Source organism: Ursus maritimus, unplaced genomic scaffold (genome assembly GCF_017311325.1).
Source record: "Ursus maritimus isolate PB19 unplaced genomic scaffold, ASM1731132v1 scaffold_11, whole genome shotgun sequence".
Taxonomy (NCBI): Eukaryota; Metazoa; Chordata; class Mammalia; order Carnivora; family Ursidae; genus Ursus; species Ursus maritimus.
In genome coordinates, this window is record NW_024423453.1 from 48,988,557 (window position 1) to 49,013,363 (window position 24,807).

At 33.8% G+C, this 24,807-nt stretch overlaps 1 protein-coding gene across 3 annotated transcripts in view; it reads right to left on the bottom strand.

Moving 5' to 3' along the window:
• The window catches only part of FSTL5 (follistatin like 5), a 687,740-nt gene that overhangs the window by 299,235 nt on the left and 363,698 nt on the right, over nt 1-24,807 (bottom strand). For all 3 annotated transcript variants that reach the window (XM_040626411.1, XM_040626410.1, XM_008685591.2), the window contains exons 4-5: nt 22,561-22,757; nt 10,552-10,672 (exon numbers count right to left, since the gene is read on the bottom strand). In XM_040626411.1, coding sequence (XP_040482345.1) covers nt 10,552-10,672; nt 22,561-22,757 — 318 coding nt within the window. The remainder of the gene's footprint in view (nt 1-10,551; nt 10,673-22,560; nt 22,758-24,807) is intronic.

The following is a 24,807-nucleotide window of genomic DNA, read 5'->3' on the forward strand; positions in this document are numbered from 1 at the left end:
CAGTGAGAGAGGGAACACAAGCAGGGGGAGTGGGAGAGGAAGAAGCAGGCTCATAGCGGAGGAGCCCGATGTGGGGCTCGATCCCAGAACGCCGGGATCACGCCCTGAGCCGAAGGCAGACGCTTAACCGCTGTGCCACCCAGGCGCCCCTAAAGATTTTATTTATTTATTTGAGAGAGAAAGCACAAGTGGGGTGAAGGGCAGAGGGAGAAGCAGACTCCCACCAAGCAGGGAGCCTGATGTGGAACTCCATCCCGGGACTCTGGGATAAAGACCCAAGGCCCAGGCAGATGCTTAACTGACTGAGCCACCCAGATGCCCACTGAATTCTGTTTTTAAAATAAACATCTTATTTACTTTGAAGATATAATTTTGTTGCTTAGATGACTACATTTATCCTGTAAGTGTGCATTTTTCTGGTTTCCAGAAAAATAGATATGAAATTCACACTATGTTGTTTATTTACACCTGGAATATGTGCTTAACCTCATATTTAAAATAACTAAATTGTCAAATCGATAAGTTGTACACTTGAATTTAATATAATATTGTATGTCAATTATATTTCAAAATAAAAAATAAATAGATAGAATCTATAGATTTCCTACATAGATGGCAGTGTTGTCCCTGAATAAATACAGTTTTACTTATAAAAAAACTGGAATAGAATTTTAGATAGATTTTTTTAACACTCTAATATACCGTCCAAAATGGGAGTCAATGACTACTGAGTATTCGGAATATAGATATATTGGGATATATAAAATGTTAATAAAATCAATTTTACTCATTTCTTTAATTTTTAATGTGACTGCTACAAAATTAAAAGTTATTAGGATATGCACCCCAATGTTCATAGCAGCAATGTCCACAATAGCTAAATCGTGGAAGGAGCCGAGATGCCCTGCAACAGATGACTGGATTAAGAAGTTGTGGTCCATATATACAATGGAATATTACTCAGCAATCAGAAAGAATGAGTTCTCAACATTTGCTACAACATGGACGGCACTGGAGGAGATAATGCTTAGTGAAATAAGTCAAGCAGAGAAAGACAACTATCATATGATTTCTCTCATCTATGGAACATAAGAACTAGAATGATCAGTAGGGGAAGAAAGGGATAAAGAAAGGGGGGGTAATCAGAAGGGGGAATGAAACATGAGAGACTATGGACTATGAGAAACAAACTGAGGGCTACAGAGGGGAGGGGGGTGGGGGAATGGGATAGACCGGTGATGGGTAGTAAGGAGGGCACATATTGCATGGTGCACTGGGTGTTATACACAACTAATGAATCATCGAGCCTTACATCGAAAACCGGGGATGTACTGTATGGTGACTAACATAATATAATAAAAAATCATTATTAAAATAAAAAAAAAAGAAAGAAATAGAAAAAAAAAATAAAAATAAAGCAAACAGGATTAAGAGAAAAAAAATAAATAAAAGTTATTAGGATGACAAACATTTTTTGCTTGTATTATATGTTAAATGGACAGTGTTGATCTTTAGAGAGAAATAATAGCTTGGGAATAGTAATAAATGTAGTGTTATGATTATAATTTTTATAATTATGGTAACTTCATACAATGCAAGCCATTAAAAACATGTTAAGCTACATTTGTTAATATTGAGATATGTTTCCCTACTTAATTAATATATAATTAAAATAAATCTTGAGGATATAATATTAACATAATGACATTTTCATAAAATATGTACATGTATGTATATCAAAGAGATTATAACTGAATGATGGAATTAAAAGTAATTTCTATTTTGTCTTTTGTGCCTTTCTGTTTTCTTTAACTACTACAACAAAAATAGTCATTGTTAAAAGGGATATGGTATTATGGGAGTTAATGAAAGCAAAGTTTGTTGGCCAACCTTTTAATATGTGATTTGGCTTAAAATTTATTAAAATGCAAAAATCCATTTATCTTGTTTTGGTTCATTTCTTCTCTTCTTCTTCTTCTTCTTCTTCTTTTAACAAGACAGGATGGATTCAAACTAATATTAGATACTCGACTTAAATCTTATGATTTCTATATGTTATTGATAAGGCCTACTTAAAACTTCTTGCTTTATCAAGTTATATCCATGTAACCACTCTATGAAGGTGGTAGAACTCTCAAGTAAGAGGGTAGGCCTCCGGCTGACTTAAAAATATGTAACGGTAATAATAACTATATATTAAAATATGCTTAGCAAAAAAGTATTTTCTAAGTAGTAGCTTCCAAATCCTTGAATTAAAAAATATATATATTTTTAAAAGATTAATTGCCTAAACATGTGTGATTACCTTATATATTTAAAAAGCACTTGATTTTGTATATCACAGCATTCATTTTATAGATAAATGCCTCCACAATGGATCATTTGACAGAGCACTATCCTATAAAGAAACTTTCAACTCGGGCACCCAGGTGGCTCAGTCAGTTAAGTGTCTGCCTTGGGTTCAGGTCATGATTCCAGGGTCCTGGGATCAAGAGCCCCGCATCCGGCTCCCGGCTCAGCGTGAAGTCTGTTTCTCCCTCTGCCCCTCCCCCTTGCTCATGCTTTTTCTCCCTCTCTCGCTTTCAAATAAATAAAATCTTTAAGAAAAAAAAAAAAAGAAACTTTCAACTGGAAAATGGAAATGAAATTTGTTCCCTCAGACTAACCTTGAGTAGGGAATTCAGAAAACAGCTACTAATTAAAACATGATACATTACATTCAAATTGTTTTAAACTGTTGAACAATAGTTAGCCAGTTAACAATTAAATTCCACTAGTACAAACTCAGTTAGGAAATCTGAGATACTTCTTATTTGTTTGTTTATTTATTCATTCATTTATTTTTTAAATAGGCTCCACACCCAACATGGGGCTTGAACTCATGGCCCTGAGATTACAAGTCACATGCTCAGGGCGCCTGGGTGGCTCAGTCATTAAGCGTCTGCCTTTGGCTCAGGCCGTGATCCCGGCGTTCTGGGATCAAGCCCCACACTGGGCTCCTCTGCTGGGAGCCTGCTTCTTCCTCTCCCACTCCCCCTGCTTGTGTTCCCTCTCTCGCTGGCTGTCTCTCTGTCAAGTAAATAAATAAAATCTTTAAAAAAAACAAACAAAAAAAAACCCTAACTTAAAAAAAAAAAAAGAGTCACATGCTCTACGGCCTGAGCCGCCAGGTGCCACTGAGATACTTTAAGTTGAAGTTAAGGCTTTGGTGCTAAGCTGCAGCAACTCTGTCACGCCCAAATGGATCAGATCTGGGGGGCAGTGTAGCTGGTGATCTCCAAAGGAAAGCCATTATGAAGAAGATGCCATGCAGATAGGGTTTCAGAACCACACAAGCACAATGCATGGCTCAATTCAAGGAGTTTCTGGAAATCGCTATAAAGAACGGGGTTAACAAAGCCAAAGTACCAATGAATTACAGAAATGATTTTGAGAGTCCCAAACAGTCTCAGGCTAACTCTGTTGCTGAATACCATGCTGAAGTCAGGGGAAAGTAATTTTAAGTCAGACCCACTAAGTTATGACTGACAAGATACGGTGCAGTGTGGAAAAATAAGAATGAATAATCAATTTCCATTTTATTGTTTCTTATTTCAATTTTATTTTGTGTCAGAAAAGGCCTTACTCTCAATACCTATGTGACAAAAAAGAGTCAATACTTTAAGAAATAAATACAAGTGTTTCACTTGTAATAGAAGAGAAGCTAAAATATCTAATTGTCTGCTTTTAGGAGTACCAAATAGTTAGGTCAGGAAGCAAAATTACCAGTGAGAAATCATGATAGAGGCTATAGGTATAAGAAGAAACATAAAGGTGCACTAGCTACCAAAGATTAAGGTAATCTTAGCAATTGGGAGGAGAGGGTCATCTTAAAATGGAAAATAAAAATTCAGACTTTCATTCTTTTTAAAATTATAGTTTAAATTGGTGTTGCCTTACCTGTTGTCTTTCTCTTCACAGTTGGTATGTAAAAATAATTTATTTTGTTTAAGACCAATTTGTCCTTTTGGAATACATGTCTATAGGTCAACAATCATGTTGGACAGTCCTTTCCCTATAAGGTCTAAAGAACTTAGATAAAACAACAGTAATATAAAGTGGAAATTATCTGTAAGTGAATGGTGCTGAGCTTTATTTACCAAAACAGTCAGGGCATATCTATAAACTCTAATACAGAAAATTATAATTACACAAACAAGTGAATTAATTTTTTAATCGAAGTATGTTGTAGAAGAGTTATTTTCCCAATGTGCCAGGCAATTAAAGTTGCTGCAGGGTTTCATAGTACAAAGATCTGTGTATGAGGTTATTCTTCAGTAGCCATATCAATGTCTAATACAGCCTTTCCCAAACCAGTGTGGGATTTCTTGTAAGTCTAAAAAGTAGAATGTTATGAGCACCATAGAAGCCCTCTTCTCCCCCTGTGTTCCCACACCATCACCTGCCAATTCCTCCAAAGGCAACCCTCAGGTTAACTACGAAAACCATAGACGAGTTTTACCTATTTTGGATTTTAACTAAACATGTACTCAATGTATGCTTTGCATGCTCTGCTTCTTTGCTCAGCACTTTTTTTTCTTTCACTTTTCTTTTTCTTTTACATTTAACCTCTCAACCGCCCACACTTTTGCTTCTACCTCTACATCTCTGCTGAAAATGCTGTGCCCAAAGTCACCAACGACCTCCTTCTTGCCAATGGTCCTACTGACCATTTATTTATCTGTCATATATGCTCTTGTTTTGAACTCAGGCGAGGAAATTGCGGTCAACAATTTTTTATTAAAATTGTATGATGATGTAGTCCTTTGGTTTACTTCCTACCTCTCTAAGTGAGGTTTTTAGTTTGTGTTTTGTTTTTAAATTAATTAATTTTAAGTTTTAGTTCCTTATTGCTCTTTTGCTCATCTCTTCTCTCTTTACATACTCACCTTGGTTACCCCATTTCCTGCCAGAATATCAAAAATTAACTCTATGTCCCATATCTCTATTTGTGGTCCTGAACTCCCACTTGAGCTCTAGGCCACAATATTCTCCAACCAAATGTTTCTATGAGAATATGCCAATATGTTGAAAATTTAACTCAGCATATCTCCCCAAACTTGCTTCTCTTCCTGTGTGCCCTACTTTAATGAATAGCATCATTGTTCACCTTGGTATGCAAACTGGAGAACTAGACATTATCCTTGACCCTATCCTCTCCATCTCATGTATATGTAATCATTCATCAAGTTGAGAGGATTCTGCTTTTAAGTTATTGTCCAAATATGACAACCTCTCTATATTATTACTATTGCTCCTTTAGTCCTGGGCCTGTCACCTTTAACCCACCTTACTGTAAGAGTCTTAATTCTCACTAAACTGCTATTTTTCTCAAAAAAAGTCTTTCATATACTAATGACCTAATATCTATGAATATTAACATCATATTCATATTTCATTGCTCTGATTATTAGATGGTTCCAATAAGTAATATTTTTATTATAGCAATTGTGATTTCCTAGAAAATGATTTTTTTCCTTAAAATGTCATTATCAAAACTGTATCCCATTAAGAAGTGTTTCATATAAAGAGAGATGACATTTTGAATATAATCATGAATAGTTAGGCAATTTAAAATAACTGTTCTATATTTTTTTTAATATTTTAAAATTTCAGAATCCTAATTACCTCTTCTTTTTAAGAAAGGAGAAAGAACTATTATACAATTAGTTTCAGTATAAATGCTCACAGTCGATGCATTATGCTTGCAAAAAACTATTTCATGCCTAGTAGAAACACATCTTTTTTTCGATCCTTCCACACATAAAGACCATTTTGAATTGATAGAGATTTATTTAAGTGTGACATTAGAACTTGAACTACTAGAATACATATATATATCTTGAAATACAAGTATATGGTTTTGGGAACTGCAACTCATAAGAATTTAGTAGAATTTCAAGAATCTATCAGAATCGCAAACTCCTCATTTCATACAATTTTACAACTTAGCACTTGAGCCAAAACAATGTATAATTTAACTCACAATTTATAATTTAACATAATTTAAGAAAATAAAGTACATAGAAAACATTCTCAAAACAAATATTCTTTTCTGGAGAGCCAATTGTACCAGTTTTTGCTAGTTAGAAATAAAAACAATTAATTCCTAAAATCAAAATCCTATCATGGTAATTTATCATCTTCGTTGAGTTTGACTGCAAAAATAAGTAAACAAACATTTATCTGAATATCACTTTTGAAACTGATTGCCTTAATTCAGTGTTTGGTCATGTTTGATGGCAAATCATTTGGATTTACCTACAGACTAAAAGAGAAGATGTAGTGCTCCATGTAAATCAAGCAATCAAGACATTTCAATTTAATTTTGAATGGGAAGAAAATAAAGTGCTTGTTCCTTGTATGTTAATTCAAGTCCTTATGATTAATAATGGCACTGCTGACTCATTTTTAATTCTATAAGAAATTTTTGCACTGAAAAATCTACACACTTTACTGAAAATATTCAAGACAACAAAATGACTGTGTGAAAGGTGTTCACCATCTGACCAGAGGATTTAGTATTTCCTCTAAGTATTCAAAACTATGCCACTGACCTCATTTAAAATTTATTTGATCCCATTAAATAGATTTCCAAGTTTGTTAATCAAACTAGGCATGATTTAGAATATTTGATACTCACGCTGAGGATTTATTTTAAATACCTTTTTAATAATGCCAAAATTCTGGAGAAAAAATTAAGAATACCATCCAATGCCTGTTGTAAAATATTAAAATAATTCATCTTATCAAAAAAGGGGTGGGGAGGCTATTTTACAGAGATCCTTATGCAGCTGTGTTTTTTTTTTTTTTTATCATTAACCTTTTCTTGTTTGCACATTACCTTTTACTTTACTTTCTTCCATTTTATACCATGGCACAAAGAATGATAAATTGAACTCCAAAAATCTGTATCTACTGGCAAATAATTAATGGATTAAGAGAATTTCTTTTCTTTTCTTCTTCTTCTTTTTTTTTTTTTTTTTTAACTTCTCTGGACTTAGTTTATTCCTCTGTACATTCATTTAGGGATTTTCTAGTTTTCTGGGTTTTCTTTTTAGGAATTATCTGGGGGAATCATTCTGGACGTAAAAAAAAAAAAAAAAAAGATTATTTTAACCATATTAGATCTGCCATTTTTATCATTGTCTGTCTGAGATTATATATTCCTAAGGGAAAGAAAAACAATCTTTTTAAGTTGCTTTAACTATCACAGCATTCTATGCACATGGGTACTTAATATATGATTTTTGAATAGATTACTTTTCTCACTATTGTTACACATTTTTATTCATGAAACTACCTTAGTATTTTATAATACAGTGACTTTTTGAAATCATGCCATTATAAAAAGCCTGTCACTAAACTTCACAAAACTAAAGTGGGTTTAGTTGTAAAGTATTATAACAGATGGAAAGAAAGAAATAGATATATATTTCCTATTGAAGAAGTATAAATACCTCTTGCTAATGCAGACACAATCCATACAAATTAATTCTGCTATCTCTGAGGGATCATTGTATAGTTTGATGACCTGTTTAAATAAGTGCAACACTGAAAATGTAATACTTTCCAGAAAATCGCTTGGTGAGACCTGAAAGACTATTAAAATATTCCATATAATTCCAGCATTACTTAGAAAAACATTATCTTCTCTAAATGATTATGCGAACATCATTTTATCATTGTTAAGGGATAGTTTTGCGATTACACAAAAAGAAAAAAGATCATAATATGATTGCTGATTGCCAAGTGCTTTCATTACCTAATATCTCTTTATGACTCAGAATATTAAAGACATAGACCTTTTTTGTTATACATAATTTTGACCTAATGGCAGAAACATTACAATATTCATTAAGTTCATTGCATTTACTATAAATAATTTCCATAAAATTGTTACCATATTACCTTCTAATAGTTAACCCAAATCATATAGATTTTTTTCCCTTTCAACTCCAACAGTTCTGAGTATATTTTAGCTCTTTCATAGACAACATTTTACTATTGCTCTATTGAATGTTTTATTGATGATACAGATTTCCGAATTGTAGAATTTTCTTTATCAGAACAATTATCAGTCCCACCTTGCCTTCCTTACCAACATCAAATCATATCTCAAAACACAGTACCATTTTTTTCCCTGGGATAGGGGCAAGCAGCAGTATTCTGGACAAGTTCTTGTTTACTGATATTGCCAGGGATCATTATTCAGTCTTTGCTGTGCTGTCATAAAAATAACATATTTTTTATACATTATTTTTATTGTTTTAGTTTGTAGCGCCACCATTTCATCATCAACAATAACTATATTTTGAATAAATACTCTACACAGAAATCCGTTTAATTATCTTATTGATGCTTGATAAATTGCATACCATTAAAAATATGTTCTGCTCTTGCTACAAGTTTCAATTTCTTTTACTTCGATCCATGTATCTGCATAGTGTAAGGGTGAGGGTTTAAAGTTGGCAGATTGGACTGCTTATTTAATAAAACAAGTTAGTAAAATAGTAATACTAATTTATATATTTCATAGAATTTCAGACGTGGAACAGATCTTACAGTTGAACTAGTTTCTGTAAATACCCTGATATATCATGCACTTGACTTTTTATGGATGCTATTCTTTTTGTCCAGTTTCCAATCTCCTATTGCCTAAAGTCCATATCCATTCAATTGCTACCACCTTCAAAAAGTCTCCTTGATTTCCCAGACTGGAGATTATATTTTCAATTCACTTAATATTTTATGTAGGTTTTTTTATGATGTCATCCCTTCTATCTTGCATATAGTATCTATATAATAATATAATAGGATGGTATAAATATAAATGTAATTTCTTTCCTAATAGACCATAATATCTTCTCCTTGCCACCGTGAGCACACAAACTAATGCCTATAATGGAGTGAAGTTTAGTGGAAAACACGTAGACTTCATAGTCTGACAGAGGTTTATTATTATTTTATTTTTTAAAAAGATTTTATTTATTCATTTGAGACAGAGAGAGAGGGAGAGAGCAAACACAAGGAGGGGGAACAGCAGGCAGAGGGAGAAGCAGACTCCCCACTGAGCAAAGCCCGGTGCGGGGCTCAATCCCAGGACCCTGGGATCATAACCTGAGCGGAAGGCAGACACTTAACAGACTGAGCCACCCAGGCGCCTCTGACAGAGGTATAATTATAAACGCAGGCACTTAGTTCTTAACGCTCTGTGCTTTAGTATCTTCATACAAACACATAATAATAATACTGCTTTCTTGCTGTTACCTTTGAAATATAGTCTCACCTTGTGACATACTCCTAAGTTATTTATGGAGTCATCCTGCCTTGTTATCCCGCCCTTTCATTTGAAATGGAAACGCAATTTAATTAAATCTGAAGAGCATACTGATATCTTGCCTTAAAGCTTTGTAACCTGCAACTGGTTCACATATATTATTTTGCTTGTACCAAATATTATGTAACATACAATTTAATGTTTAATATAAAATTATCATGTGACAAGAAAATTGCTATACTTGTTTATATGAATTTTCAGAAATTTAAGTCATTTCCCTACCATCAGACCACCAAGAGATGGCAGAGGCATAATTCAGAAGAGATCTTTTCACACCAAGTGCATACACTATTTCCTGCCTTTCTGGAAAGCAATATATAAGTGTGTATATATATAACATATTAAAGATCACTAGATAGATGATAGATACACAAATACATAGATAAATAGATAGAAATAAAAATACTGGTTTCAGTGCTGAATTAAATACTTTTGAACTTGTGATTTTCAAATACCAACCATTTAACTTAATTTTTGTGCACATCTCTTAATTCTTTCCTTTCTATTTTTTGTCCCCTAGTCTTTTCTCTTTGAATTATTTTTAAAGGATAACTTGATAGGTAATTTTTTTGAGCCAGATTATCTTTATTACTCCCTTTTATCAAGCCCATATAGTCAATTTAAAAAAGTCTTTAAGCAATTGAAGCATATATAAATTATTCCAAAGTACCTTAACATAAATATGATTTTCCATTCTTATACTTATTAACATAATGCAAACTCTAACTAGTAATCTGCTTTGGTTTCCCAATAGTGTAAAAAAAAAAAAGAAAAAAGTCACTGTGTAAATAATTAAATTGTTTTTGATATATGGTGAAAACCAGTCAAGTGCTGCTCCTACTCCGAACCTTAGAAACAACATTGTGGAATTAATATTTTCAACTAAAATCAATAAGAACTGATATCCAGGATTATCAAGTATTCCCAGTTTTTTCTTTTTTTATTATTATGTTCAATTAGCCAGCCTATAGCTCCTGTTTTTCATTTTTAGAATTACTAAACTCCTTCATTTTTACATATGTTTCAATACAGTTAAGTACTTAAATTATCTTGCTTATATCACTTCTCTTAAAAAAACAGCCGGTACTCTTGTGATCAAGCAAGCACACTGTATTGTGTAAAGAAACAGGAAAAAGAACGAAGAGGAATTAGAGAATGAATATTATACTCACGGAATGTTCTATAAAGTTCTTCAAGAGCCAGGTGCTTGTCAGAGTTAAAATCATCGTATTTCAGTAGATCATACAAAGTACAACCAGAAAGATCCTTGCCAAGTTCTTCCTGTTTTATCACCTGACAAGGAAATTAAACCATATAATTATAACCATCTTAACATTTCTATAGTATAATTAATTATACATAATAATCATTTAATAGATCATTTTAAGTCTGCAGTAGGGCAAAGATCTGAACCTATGAAAAATCCAGATTTTTGGTTACTGGACAATTATTTTTAACCATTCCAAAGATATAAAGTTAAAACGTTCAGATAGGTACTTAGAATTTAGTCCAAACTTTCTAATACAAAAATTTCACAGTAAGACTCAGAAAAATATGAACTTTACAAGGACATTTTGTATTTCACTCATTTTGTTTGCTCCATTTATCCTGACTCAAGGAAATTTCTCCACATGAAAATTGCCTCCTATATCTCAGTGACCCCTGTCAAAATAAAACAGGACTCTTTTCTCAAAAAAATAGCGAGATCGTTTGTTCCAACTTTCATCTTCAAATTATTTGTGAAAAATGAAGTTAGATTTTTTTTTTCTTCTCTGCCTAAACTCCTCCTCAGCTGGAAGTTAAGCCATTTGGGATTGTGCATTAAGTCCCTCCGTCACAAAAGAGCTATTAAGCAAATGACTGTTTCCAGGAGCCAGAGAGAATTAATGCACCAATTGATGATGAAAATCTATCCAAGTGTGGGTGAGAAAAATCATCAAACTGCTTTTCTACTCTGTGCTCTGTCCTACGGACTGAGGCTGTAGCTTTTTTATAGTCTACTGCTTTGACTATTGCTTCTCAAATGGAAGAGCTCCCCAAGATTTTTCAAGCATTCCTATCCATCTGGGGGGCTGCATCGCTGTGTCCATGGCTTGTCACATTCTCCCACATACCATTTCACATTGCTTCCAGCTGCGCATTATAGTGTGTGTTTCTTAAAAGGCGGTGCCATGCGAACAGAAAACGCAGGCTCTTGAAGTCGGCCAGCTCTGGGTTCCGCTTCTGCCAATGCCACTTAACAGTTCTATAATTTCTGGCAAATCATTTAACCTTTCCTCAATTAGAAATTGAAGATAGTAACATTTGTCTCTCATGGTTATCGTGAAGATTATACACATGCGCGCGCATATATATACATAAACACTCACGCATACACTCATATATTTAGATGCAAGACAATATATAATGTGCACTCAGAAGTAATCATTAAAGTCAAAAGTAATGATTTTTTTAAAAATGTAATGTGCTTCTATTCGAATAATTCACAGCTGATTTCCACACCAGCTTGCACTGCTGTGTACTCACAATGTATTACTGTTTTTGATAAAGCAGTGTGCTTCAGACCTTGTTAGATCAATGGCAGATTCGTGATACCAACTTCTAAAGATTCTCAGATGCTATCGAACTTTTTTCTTTCTTTCTTTCTTTCTTTCTTTCTTTCTTTCTTTCTTTCTTTCTTTCTTTCTTTCTTTCTTTCTCCCTTTTGGGAACACTTCCATGTTACAAGTTCAGTTACACCTGAGTGTGGATGAGCTCTAGCGGTAGCTCTGAGGATGGAGCTTAGCATTAAGGGTCACTAGAGCCTCCAGCCCCCTTCCATAGCCATCTGCGCATTGCCAAATAGAACTTCCACAATATACTGGGTCATCTACTTTTGCGTTATGTATTCACATTTCATTGGTGAAGCTGGCATCTATTTGCTGCTTTAGAGGAGGGAGAAAAAGGCAAAACATTTATCTGCTTTAATTGAGCCATATAAATAGATATTGTTGAGAGGGAGTATTAAGCCCTACACTCCTGCACAGTCCAGCTGGAGGGATTAACAAAACTATGTAATGGCTGAAGCCATCTCTCCTATAAGCCTAATGAGAAAACTAATACTGCTTTTCTATTTAGAAAGCAACAGAGCTCTCAGTCATTCTCCATCTGTTATTTGTTAGATCATGGAAAATGACTTTTTCCCCGGGTGGTAGGGGGGCAGTGTATTTCATCTTACCTCACTATGCTCTTCCTAAAGATCTGCAATGCAAACATTGCAGTGATTTTAAGGATGCAGTGACACAAGAATTTGGTCAGGTATTTTAATAATATTTTTTAGTGGTTTTTTTTTTATTATTCTCATACATGTCCATAAAGAGAAGGAGTTGGAAAAACCTAGAGAAAATCTTCATCATTTTCTGTCTCATGTTTTCTATTTCAATAGTTTACTCTGATTAAATCATGTATTAGACAAAGAGAATGAACCTCTACCTCTTTTTCCTGAATGCTGGCACAAGACTAGCTTGATCTTGATTTGATCTTGATCTTGATTTGACCATGTTATACAACTTAAGCTAGATGTGCTGTTTTAACGAGTGTGCCCTAGAGAAGCAAATTGTCCTGGCTAGAAGTTTTCTAAAACCAAAAACCAAAACCAAAAACCCCAACTCTGTTCACCTATATTGCATCATGCCCAAGTACAGGAGATAGGTGATTCTTATCTTATTATCAATATTTCAAATACATGTTTTCTACATTTATTCCATTTTTTGGTCAAAAAGCAGTCTACTTTGGGGCGCCTGGGTGGCGCAGTGGTTAAGCATCTGCCTTCGGCTCAGGGTGTGATCCCGGTGCTCTGGGATCGAGCCCCACATCAGGCTCCTCCGCTAGGAGCCTGCTTCTTCCTCTCCTACTCCCCCTGCTTGTGTTCCCTCTCTCGCTAGCTGTCTCTCTCTGTCAAATAAATAAATAAAATCTTTAAAAACAAAACAAAACAAAACAAAACAAAACAGTCTACTTAAAACATATCTCCTAGTAACTTCTTCTCTCCTTTAGGTTTCCTGATAGATCTATGTGCAGTCTGGGGTATTCCAAAAGAGAGGGATACTTTCCTATGACCTTTCAAGAAATGGAGAAATTGCTTTAGATATCTAGAGTTTTGATAACCTTATCAAAGTGTCTGAATGTCTGCAAGGAAGTATGACAGAAAATAAGCAGATTTCCTTCCCAAGTGCACAGTAATACATTAAGCATTCATTGACACAGGGGATCCAAACTTGTAGAGCTTTCATAGTTGCCAGGATTTCTTTTATTTATGTCTGGCACTGGTTCCAAAAACTTCCCAGTCTAGGCTCCTCAAAACACATGTATTATTTCTAAACTAGTGATCACGATAAAGCCAGATTCACTGAATATATTGTTATCTAAGTATCCTACAATGAAGCTTTAGTCAAGGAGATTACTCGTAATTTCATTTGTTACCTACTGTAAAATACCGAGTACGTTTCCCAAATTTACCAGTGTTTGGTGAACTCTCTAAGGCTAAAAGACAAAGAGTCTCATTTTCTTTAATGATTAAAAATCAGGTTACATGAATCTTGGGCTCCATAGAGATTAGAATCAGTGTGACAAAATAGAAGTATTAGTAGAATGTATGTCATCCAGGGAGCTCAAATACACAGCATCCCAAAGGGGACACATATTTAATTTCAAAGTAATAGAACTGTCAAGGTTGCATGAGGCATTGTAATAACTCAGGGATGATTCAGTATTTTGATACTATATTCATTTTTTATCCCAAAACAAAAAAAAATAAAAATTAAAAACAAAAACAAAAAAAACCCTGTCCCTCCCAAAGTAAACTATTCTCCTTATTATTCTCCTTCATTTGTTTATTTAGATATCTATTTGACAAATCATTTTTGACTATCTACTATGTGTCAGACTCCTAGACTCTGAAAACAAGACAGACAAAAATCCCTCCCATGTGTAACTTATATGCTAGTAAAGGGGGAACAAATAAATATATAAGTAAAATACATAGTATGTCAGACAATAAGTTATTTGAGGATAAATAAAACTGGAAAGAAAAAAAAGAAAATGCCAGAAGTGAGTAGAGAGGATTGTCTCCCTGCTGTGGAGATGCGTGGATATTAGTTTTCTGAACATGTATCATGACTTGGAAATCAAAGATTATTATACTGACTCTCATTAAAGAGAAAAAATATATGGGATCAATTCTGATGGTCTCAAGTCAGGTCATGGTGATGAGGCCACCGGTGTGAGGGTGTAAGAGGACAATGGAGTAGAATCTTCCCGTTCTGTGTCTTTTTCTTTACTCTACTTGGTAGAGACAGAAAAACAACACCTATCATATGTTTAAAAGCACATCAGAAGAAAGCTCCCTCATCCTTTGCAAGTTATTTTTCCTCAAATTAATCATGACTACGTCATAATCAAAGTACTCTCAGTAGATCAGAGCTCAGTGATCCACTATTTTAAAGAAAGTACATCACATTTGTAAAGTTGAGGGGAAGAAGATATATTAACTCTTTACTTGACAAATGTGTAGATTACAGCAAAGCCTAAGGGGTCAGGAAATAAATATATTTTGTTAGAAATACATATTCTTCAGGCATTATCTTTAAGCCTCTCCTACATACTTGATATGGATGGGTTGGCTTCTCTACTACATGGTTCTCCGAACATCTCCTTGTACACTTCTTTTCTGCTTCTCCCCTCTCCCTTCCTCCCTCCTTTTGTCTTTACTTTTTTGACAACAAACATGTGCCAAGAACTGTGCTAAGGGTTGGAGATACAGTGGTAAATAAGAATGACATAGTTTTTGTCCTCACGGAGTTAATTTTCTAGAGAGGATAAGTGGGAACAGATAATCAAAATATTAAATAAACAAGATAATTACAGATTGTCAACAGTGTTCTAAAAAATAAACAAGGTGAAAGGGCAGAGAGTAAATAATTAACATTACAAATTATAATTGTTTAATCATATATAACCGATGCTATCCTGCAATAGGTGTATTGGAAGAAAAGGATTACATAAAAATTAATTACATCTTTTAAGTTCTCGTTTAGGCTTTGTAACATTTAAAAAATCAATAGGGCCAGCATTAATTCTTTTGAAAGACCTGCTGAAGAGATAACATTAATGGAAAGAAAATATTTTATTTTTAAAGCATTCTATATGGTTCACAGGGCCTTTCTGAATGTGAATGCCCAATTTTTAAATGTACTTTAATATTCCAAAGGAAAGATGCTATAAAAGATATGTTTAAATGTTTTAAAAACAAAATTTTAATTTTCCAATTGTCTTGTACATATTATGAACAGCATTAAAAAAAAGAATATTTGAAACTAGTTACTAATGGTTCCAGATGGAATTGAAAGTACTGTTTCTTAATTGTAGCCCCAAGCAGTAACTAAACCAACATTCACAGGCCTTACCTTTCTTTGCTAAGTGCTAACTGTTATTACCCTCCTGAAATCTTTAGCACTTGAAAGGAAATTGCCAGTACAGGAAGATCTACCTACTGGCATTGCCACTGCCATTCTAAGTCAAACACCTGGTTTCTGCTGCCTTATTTCCTCTACCAGAAAGTTTATGGGGCTTTAAAATGTTAAATAGGATTAATTACCGTGGCATTCCCTGGAAGTTCTCCCTTAATCTTCCTTCTCTATCCAGAGAAGTGCTTGTTTATTTGTATTTAGTTTGTTCCCACTAAAATAGCTTTTTATCTATTAGACAATTCTTACCAATCTTATAGTAAATAAATATGTTGACTAGACACCAGAACCTTTTCAAAAATCTTTAAAATTGTAATAGGCTGTATCAACTCAAAATAAAGATTAATTGTCCGTTCCCTATGTAACAGCTCCGATAATTTTTAAAGAAAATTGTATGTACAAAGGTTGCAAAAACATCATTGCCATGCCCATCCTGATAGCTAAAAAATATCTGGTCTTATTTATTCTTGCTTTTTATTTAATTTTGTAAATGTATTCACATATGGTAGTCATTGAGCAAATAGCTTTTTAAGTCAAATATGTATAACATAATAATCTAAATCCTGTGAACAAGTAGCTCTTTTTATTATTTTAATAAAGAGTTGGCATGTGTGCACATTAGGGAAATATTTCATTCTAATATGCATGTCTAATGTGAATCAGCTTATTAAGATGACAGAATCTAAATGAAGAAAGAACTAAATCAATATACTCAATACAGCTGCTTATTTAAACTCAGAATCACAAGGGAATGATTTTGCTTACTTAAATTCTACGGGTGGTTATTTTATGAAATAGGGAGAGGACGAAGGAGTAGATTTTCTAAGCTGTTAGCACTATTTCACTTCAAGAACCCTATGTTTACTGCTGTTAAGTTAAACAAGGAAGCCATTAGACTGACTTGGCTCTAAAGCCCTGGTGCCTGTGTAAACAACCCAAAATCTAAGCCTGTAAATGCCTCAACTTGTCAAAACTGACAACCATTCACAAATAGCCAAGTATGTTTTAAGCTATAGCCAATTAATGTCTTCCTTACTTTGCTTTCTCCTTTTCTCTATAAAAGTTTCCCCCTAGCTCCCCTCAGCGGAGTGCTTCTTAACCACTTCTGGTTTGGCATGGCCCCATTCAAACTGATTTTTGCTCAAATAAATTCTTAAAATTTTAATATGCCTCAGCTTATCGTGTAACACTGTTAAAAAATTCAAGGGTGCCATTCCACCAGGTGAAGTCTGCCTATGCGTCCCCTCATCTTACCCTAAAGATCCAACATTTCAGACCACGGTGCAAGACACAGTTGTCCACTCCCCTCTAAGGGACAATCTGGACAAATTCCTTTTTGTTTCATATCTTGGTTTACCACTGTGCCCCTATGAAATCCAAGTTTCCCCATATTGCTGTATACATTTCCTTTTCTGACTCAATCTCCATTCCTTTCCAACTCAAACCCAACATAGTGATCTCTGGAAATCCTGCTCTCAGAGCAGAAAACTCTCTTTTACCTTCCATTTCTTATAAAAACATGTTCTTCACTACATTAACTTTACAAAATTCTGGCTGCCCTTTAAGAAAACCATTTGTCCGGTAATTTTAACAATTAGAGGCCAATTTTTCTCTCATATCTCTTCTACTTCAACAAGGAAGATGGTCAATAACTAAATGGCTCCCTACTGGCACTTCTGGATTATTTCTGCTTCCCAAGCCAGTCTTCATTAGATAGATAAAAAGATGAGAGAGATGGTAGATGGATGGATGGATGGATGGATGGATGGATGGATGGATGGATGGAGAGAGAGAGGACCTATTCATTTGAATCTCAGGCAATTCAGCTATATAATTCTCTCGCATTCGCTCCCATATTTACAAATAAATTAAGCTGCTGATTCACAATATCTGTGCCTACCTTAACTCTTTTAATATTACCAGCGGTTTCAATATACATATGAATAAACCACCCAGAACAGTTCTGAACTCCTTTTTTTTTTTTTTTTTTACAACAAATGATCATTAATGGTCACACTTCTAGTGACCTTTTCCTACACGCCAGACTGGTCAGAAGGAACATACTCATTCCTTAGGTCACTTCCTCCTGAAATCTTTATTTCAACCATCACACATTCAGGTCAGTTTTAGGAAAAAATATATATTCTTAATACCACAAGTGTGTTAATATGTAGCAGATGCCTGACCATACTAGTCATATACATAACTCTTGGGGGAGATAATCAGGTTTGTGATCATGCTAGGAAAAAAAATTTTTATGTTTTTTGAGGCTTGTGCAGTGAGCTATTATTTTATGAATCATGCATTGGAATATGATAACCCAATTTGGAGCATATTGCTATTAGCTTTGAAAATACAATTATAACTAACACACTGTATTTTCTATATGCTAATCATGTTTATAAGAAGCATACATATTGTAAATAATATAAATATTATATCAAATATATGTGGTAAGTACTATTATTATTGTCAATATAGAGAAAGGAAAACTGAGTCACAGAATATTTAAGTAACTTGCCAAAGGTCCACAGTAGTAAAGATGTGATTTGAGCCCAGGTTCTATAATCAAAGTTCTTAACCACTATACATTTTTTTTTTAAGATTTTATTTATTTATTTGACAGAGACAGCCAGTGAGAGAGGGAACACAAGCAGGGGGAGTGGGAGAGGAAGAAGCAGGCTCCTAGGAAGAAGCCTGAATGTGGGGCTCGATCCCAGAACGCAGGGATCACGCCTTGAGCCGAAGGCAGACGCTTAACAACTGTGCCACCCAGGCGCCCCATTAACCAATATACTTGGATCATCAAAAAGATTATTTTGAAAAAACTGTTCTAGGACTTTATCAATTTAGAACCACTCACTCCTTTCCATTTGAAACAGTCTCTTTTGATCTTTTGAAATGCATATGTCATCTTAATCTTTGTTGATTTCCTTTTTTCTGTTATAACCTGTTTTAACTCTTCCAGATCCTCCATTGCCAATGGCAAATCTACAAGTGTGCTACCATCAATTTTATCAACGTCATAAAACACAATTCTTTTGAAAGTCCAAAATTTCACTTTGCTATAAATTTATATCTTATAGTTGGTATTTTGAACATACAAAAATGAGCCTCAGACTGGAAGACTAAATGTGCAGTTACAGATGTTTATGGTAAGCTAGAGATGGATTGATTTATTTCTATAACTGGTCAGTTCATTTTAGCAAATATTTTCTTGCTATGACAAATTGTTAGCTGTGATACTAAAGATCCTACTCGTTTTATCTATTACATTTTTTTATGCATTTTCACTCTCAACTAGAAAGGCCTCTAAGTTCTAATTTACTTGGAAATCTGCAAGAAAAACTCTAGAATATATATATATTCATTATGTGGAATAAAAATAGAATGTGTGCAGCCAGCTTTCATGCTGCAATTGTAAAACCTCAAAGTCAAATTATATTCTTTAATTTTTACTTGTCACTGGCAGTATCAGAGTTACATATTAAATTTCTGCTAATAGTAGCTTGTAAATTATTAAGAGACACCATTAAGATCCTTTCGCTTTTTACCCTTCTAAGTTAAATTATTTTAAAATTCCATATTAAGTTATGATATTAAATGTTTAGAAGTTTATTAATAAAACCATATGTATTATCGGTTATATTTGGCAAAAGTTCTTAAAGATTACCTGTAACCTAAAAATACACAAGTCAAAAACAATATTTGTGCTATACATATCTAGGTATTCATTCTATCTTTTCAAGAGTGCTTTTTATAACCTTTTGCTGTTGTTTCCTTTTTTTGTTTTGTTTTTAATAGTTGATTACTGAGAGATAAGATACTGACATTTTCACAATACACTGCTGAAGGTGGGAACGACTTATCTGGTATGGGATGTTTTCAGAAGGAAGTTGGTAAACGTCCTAGAACTTTCCTTGCTTGTACCTCATGGATAGTCAAGATGTAAATAGGTTTCTGAAGTTTCTGAAGATAAAGTTTCTGAAAATAACTTTCAGATGAATTGGAAGGGTACTTTTCAGACATACAGCAAGTCCAAATCAAGGGAAACAGAGAAAACAAAACTAAATTTTGTAACAGATGGATTTTATTACTGGTTGAGTTGTAACTTCTTAAAAAACATTCTGAAGTCTTAATCCCGAGTACCTCAGAATGTAACATTTTTTTGGAAATAAGGCTGTTGAAGACAGAATTAGATAACTTAAAATGAGGTCGTACTGGAGTAGGGTGGCTCCTTACTCCAATATGACTGGTATCCTTTTAAGAAAATGTAAGGTGTTGCAAAGACAGGCACACAGAGAGGATGCTATGCGACTACAGAGGCAGAATGATGTCATCTACAAGCCAAGGAATGCCAAGGAGTACCTAGCACTACTAGAAACTGAAAGAGACAAGCAAACATCCTTCTCCAGAAATTTCACAGAGAGCATGGCTTAGCAAACTCCTTGATTTTAGATGTTGAGCCTCCAGAACAGAGAGAGAGGTTGATTTTGAAACCCACTTGGCATTATTTTGTTATGGCTGCCCTAGGAAACGAATACAAACTTGATGCGGCAGAAACTTTAAACAGGTATAAAGTGCTGTCACTGCCATTTTCTAGTGAGGAGAAGTTTTCCATTTGGATTTAGATGAAGTTACTATGATAATAGCAGGATTGGATCAGGTTTTGTACCCAACCAATGGTTACAATGGTGTAGCTATGTTAATAAAAACTAATATATACATAAATAATATATATAATACATAAAATTATATAAAATAAAAACAAAAGCAAAAACACAACATACACTGATATGTTAGGCCCATGTAAATCAAGAACATGTGACTTTATTATAAATTCATTTTAGTGAACTAGTCATTTCTTGTCATTACTATAAATATAAAATTCTGAAGCGTTTCTTTCTTGAAACATAAATCATGAGGTAAATGATAACACAGATATTTTAATTAAAGGTTTTATAATTTTACCTAAAATTCCAGAGTTTGGTTCTTTAAATCCCAATGCCTGGATTTAGTAACTAGTCAGTAAATGCAGGCTGAATTAAAGAAGATAATAAAAATGATATATATTTTAATTAACTGGAATGACAAGAACTGTAATCAATTTACTTACAAAGTCACTTTGATGTAAATTCTCTCAACTAAGTTACACTATTCCAAAGCTTAGATATCCTTGCATAATAAAACCCATATTCCACCATGTCAGATTTTTAAAATAAACTATAAAACTAACCATAAGAGATGAGTGGCATGATGTTATATAGATGGACTACTAGATTTTTTAAAAACTGTATTAACTTCTAAGCACTGCAGCAAAATCCACCTCAATATACACACTATAGGGATTATCAAGTAGTTAGCAAAACTCCTCAGTGCTATCACCATTTTCCTAGATTGGTTACCCTTGATAGGCTTCTTTTCTCCATTACTCCCTAAAACCTGTACACATTTTTGGAGACTTATTTTACATTTCTACTATTATCTACAACTAGTTTAGTTTCTTGAATCTGGGTATAACATTTTCCTTCAAGCTAGTCTGTCTGTCTCCATGATACACACATAAAAGCATTTCTATTTTTCCGAAATCGCTTAAAGAGACCTTTTGTTTATTCTAATATTCTCTTTAATAACAAGTTTCTCATACATGTTTCATTTTGGTGACAATTTTCAAATAAATGAAATTTAATAATGTGGACTTAATATTAGACCTAGATTGATTATATCCTAATTGATCTTTGATTACTGAAACAATAAAACATATCAGTGATTTAATACCTTCTTAAATGATTTATTTACATTTATGTTATAAATTTGCTCATTTGCTGGTGAATAGTTCCCTTGAATATTGGATACACAAGTTTTTATTGACTGATAGAAAATCAAATGTTACAAAAGCTCCAGAGTATATCTGACGATATCTGATAAATTTTGTGAGATAAAGAACTGGTGATTCCTTTAGGTATTTAAGGTACAGAAACCTATCAAAAGGAGTTATCTTTTTTTAAACTACAAAATATCATATAAATGTTACTTGAAATTAATATCGCTGATAGAGTAACGTTAAAAGGAAAATACCAAAAACCAAACAAAAAAACAGTCCTAAAATAGCATCACTTAGGCCAAGTCCCCAAATTGAGGATTTACCACATAAAATAACTGTAGTTCAACCACCTCCGGAAATATAGTCTTAAGAGTCAGTCAGGAATTTTTCAATCTGTACCAATGAGTCTGCCACTTGGGCCCTTTCCATCCCCCAAAAGAAGATGAGGTAATCTACACGATAATAGCCCGATAATAGCCCGAGCCTTTCCACCTAAGGGAAGAGGCCTTGCCTGAAACAATCTTTCTCTTGCTAGTAATTTTCTTGCCCCGCTCTCCTTCTACAAAAACTTCCTATTTTGTACAACTGTCTGAGCGCCCCTCTATTTGCTAGATGGGATGCTGTCCAATTGAAGCATTGTTTAATAAAGCCAATTAAATCTTTAAAATTTACTCAGTTGAATCTTTGTTATTTAACAGTAGTCAAATTTTAGCCTTAAAAACATGTTTTGTCTGCACTCTCAAATAATATAGATTAAATATATAATTTATTAATACAGAATAAATTCACACAGACATGAATATATCGTACATGCTACATTTAAATAAACTTGTTAATTTAATCATGAATCATACCTGAGTTAGTTCATTAATATCTACAAGTCCGTTGCTGTCGGCATCAAAATATTTAAACATTTGGTCCACCAACAACTTCTTCCAAGATATGTCATCACCGTTAGGGTTTTCATTTTCTTGTGTAATATATTTTTGATTTTGTAAATCTAAAAGCATGCTTTTCATCTTGTTGTATTCAGTGGCCTTGCAGTTATTTCCTGTAACAAAAGAACTAAGTTATTTTCAAAGCAATATTATTGAAAAGGAATCATTTTTTGTATTAATGTTAAGAAGCTGGTATCTCTGGGGTGCCTGGGTGGCGCAGTCGTTAAGTATCTGCCTTTGGCTCAGGCCGTGATCCCAGCGTTGTGGGATCGAGCCCCACATCGGGCTCCTCCTCTATGAGCCTGCTTCTTCCTCTCCCACTCCCCCTGCTTGTGTTCCCTCTCTCGCTGGCTGTCTCTCTGTCAAATAAATAAATAAAATCTTAAAAAAAAAAAAAGAAGCTGGGATCTCTTATAGATAACATATTTGGTGCATAAAATTTATGTTCTTACTTTGCATACTTTACAATTCATACAAGGTTAAAATAGTGGGCTATTTTCATGGTAGGATAGAAAATTTTCATTTGTATCAAATCTAATAACATATTTACTGTGTGTTTACTCTATGCCGAAGTAATTGGTTCTATGAGGAGCATAGAAAAACATGATAGCTCCAATTGTTTAAATACATTACCTTAGTTTTAATCCTCACTATACATTCCTATATAGATAGTTCACAGGTTTTGAAGCACAGGGAGATGAAATGACTTGCCCAAGGTGAAGGGTTAAATTGTGCTGGATTTTGCAATTGAACTCATATATCTGGTTTCAAAATAGGATAGCATATTTTTAACTGGAAGTATGCTTTTTATATTTGAATTTGTTTTGAAGAAGTTTGTATATGTGTGTGTATTTGCATTTAAAAAAATCTATTCTTAACGACACTAAGCTCATATTTGTGTTCTTACAAAAGTCTATTTTTCTGATATTCATTTATCTCTCATTTTAGAGCACTCACTGTATAACATGACATATGTTTGTATTTTGTATCTTGAAGTTTTAACTTTGCAAATTTTATCTCCTCAAATGAAGTATAAGCTCATTGAACTAACAATGCATCACAGATTTTCAGTATTTCCCATAAAATAACCAGGACAAAACTGGCAACATCAGAGTTAGTGAAAATAATTGCTTAGCTTAATGTCTTCAAAAATAACTGGAATTGCTCTAATATCTTCACATAATTATCTTACAAAGGATTTTTCTTATACTGGCCCCATGATAATGTCTTTAAATAATACATTGAAAAGTAGTATATACCACTGATAGCAAATGTGATATAATATACATTATAGAAAATGCAGGGCCTAATGTACTTTGTAAATGAAAAAGTAGGTATTATATTAGCCAAGAATTTTTAGTACATATTTTTAGAGAAAATACTAACTTTATAATCGTTGTCAATTTTGACAATTAGGCTTTAACAGAATCTACATTTAAAAAGATTTCTAAAGATTTTTAAATATACGTCTGAGAAGCATGGAGTTGAAAAACAGTATTTGAAGTCTCATTCTCTTTCAAGAGAAGATGGAAAACAATCTCTTATAGAGAGATGAGAGACTGTCTTATTTTTCAAAGACAGCAAAATAACTACTGTTGTTCAGCAATTTTAGTGTTTAGCAATCCTGTCAAGAACTTCTTTTTTACAGCAAAATGTAAACTTTGTGCTGCAGATTAAGTCAATTTTGCATTATTCTGTTCTCAGTAAAAAAGATAATACTGAGCATGTTCTCATAATAGCAAAGAAATCACTGACACAAGAGAGAAGTAATCAAATCTAGAGGGATAGGTAGCAATTTTGATGTCCATGAGAGTGTCACAAACAAATGTGTGTGTGCCTGTGATAGTGTGTGTGCCTGTGATTGTGTGTGTGTGTGTGTGTGTGTGTGCACGTGTGTATGCATCAAGAAGCAAGAGGAATGTGTGTGTTAGAAGAATGGGAAAACACATCATAGACTATTCTATTAGCCTTACCTGGGATTTCTGTATTTGACTTTGGGTCTGTAAGCACCTTCATCTGACTAATAGTGAGTAGGGTGGAGTGTGGGGATGCTGACATGGGCCATAGGCAATGTGGAGATCAGAATGCTAGTGAGAGGCAATGGGAACTAGCGTTTAAATGCTGAGAACCTGTTAACTAATATTTAAAAATTGAGGGAAGAGG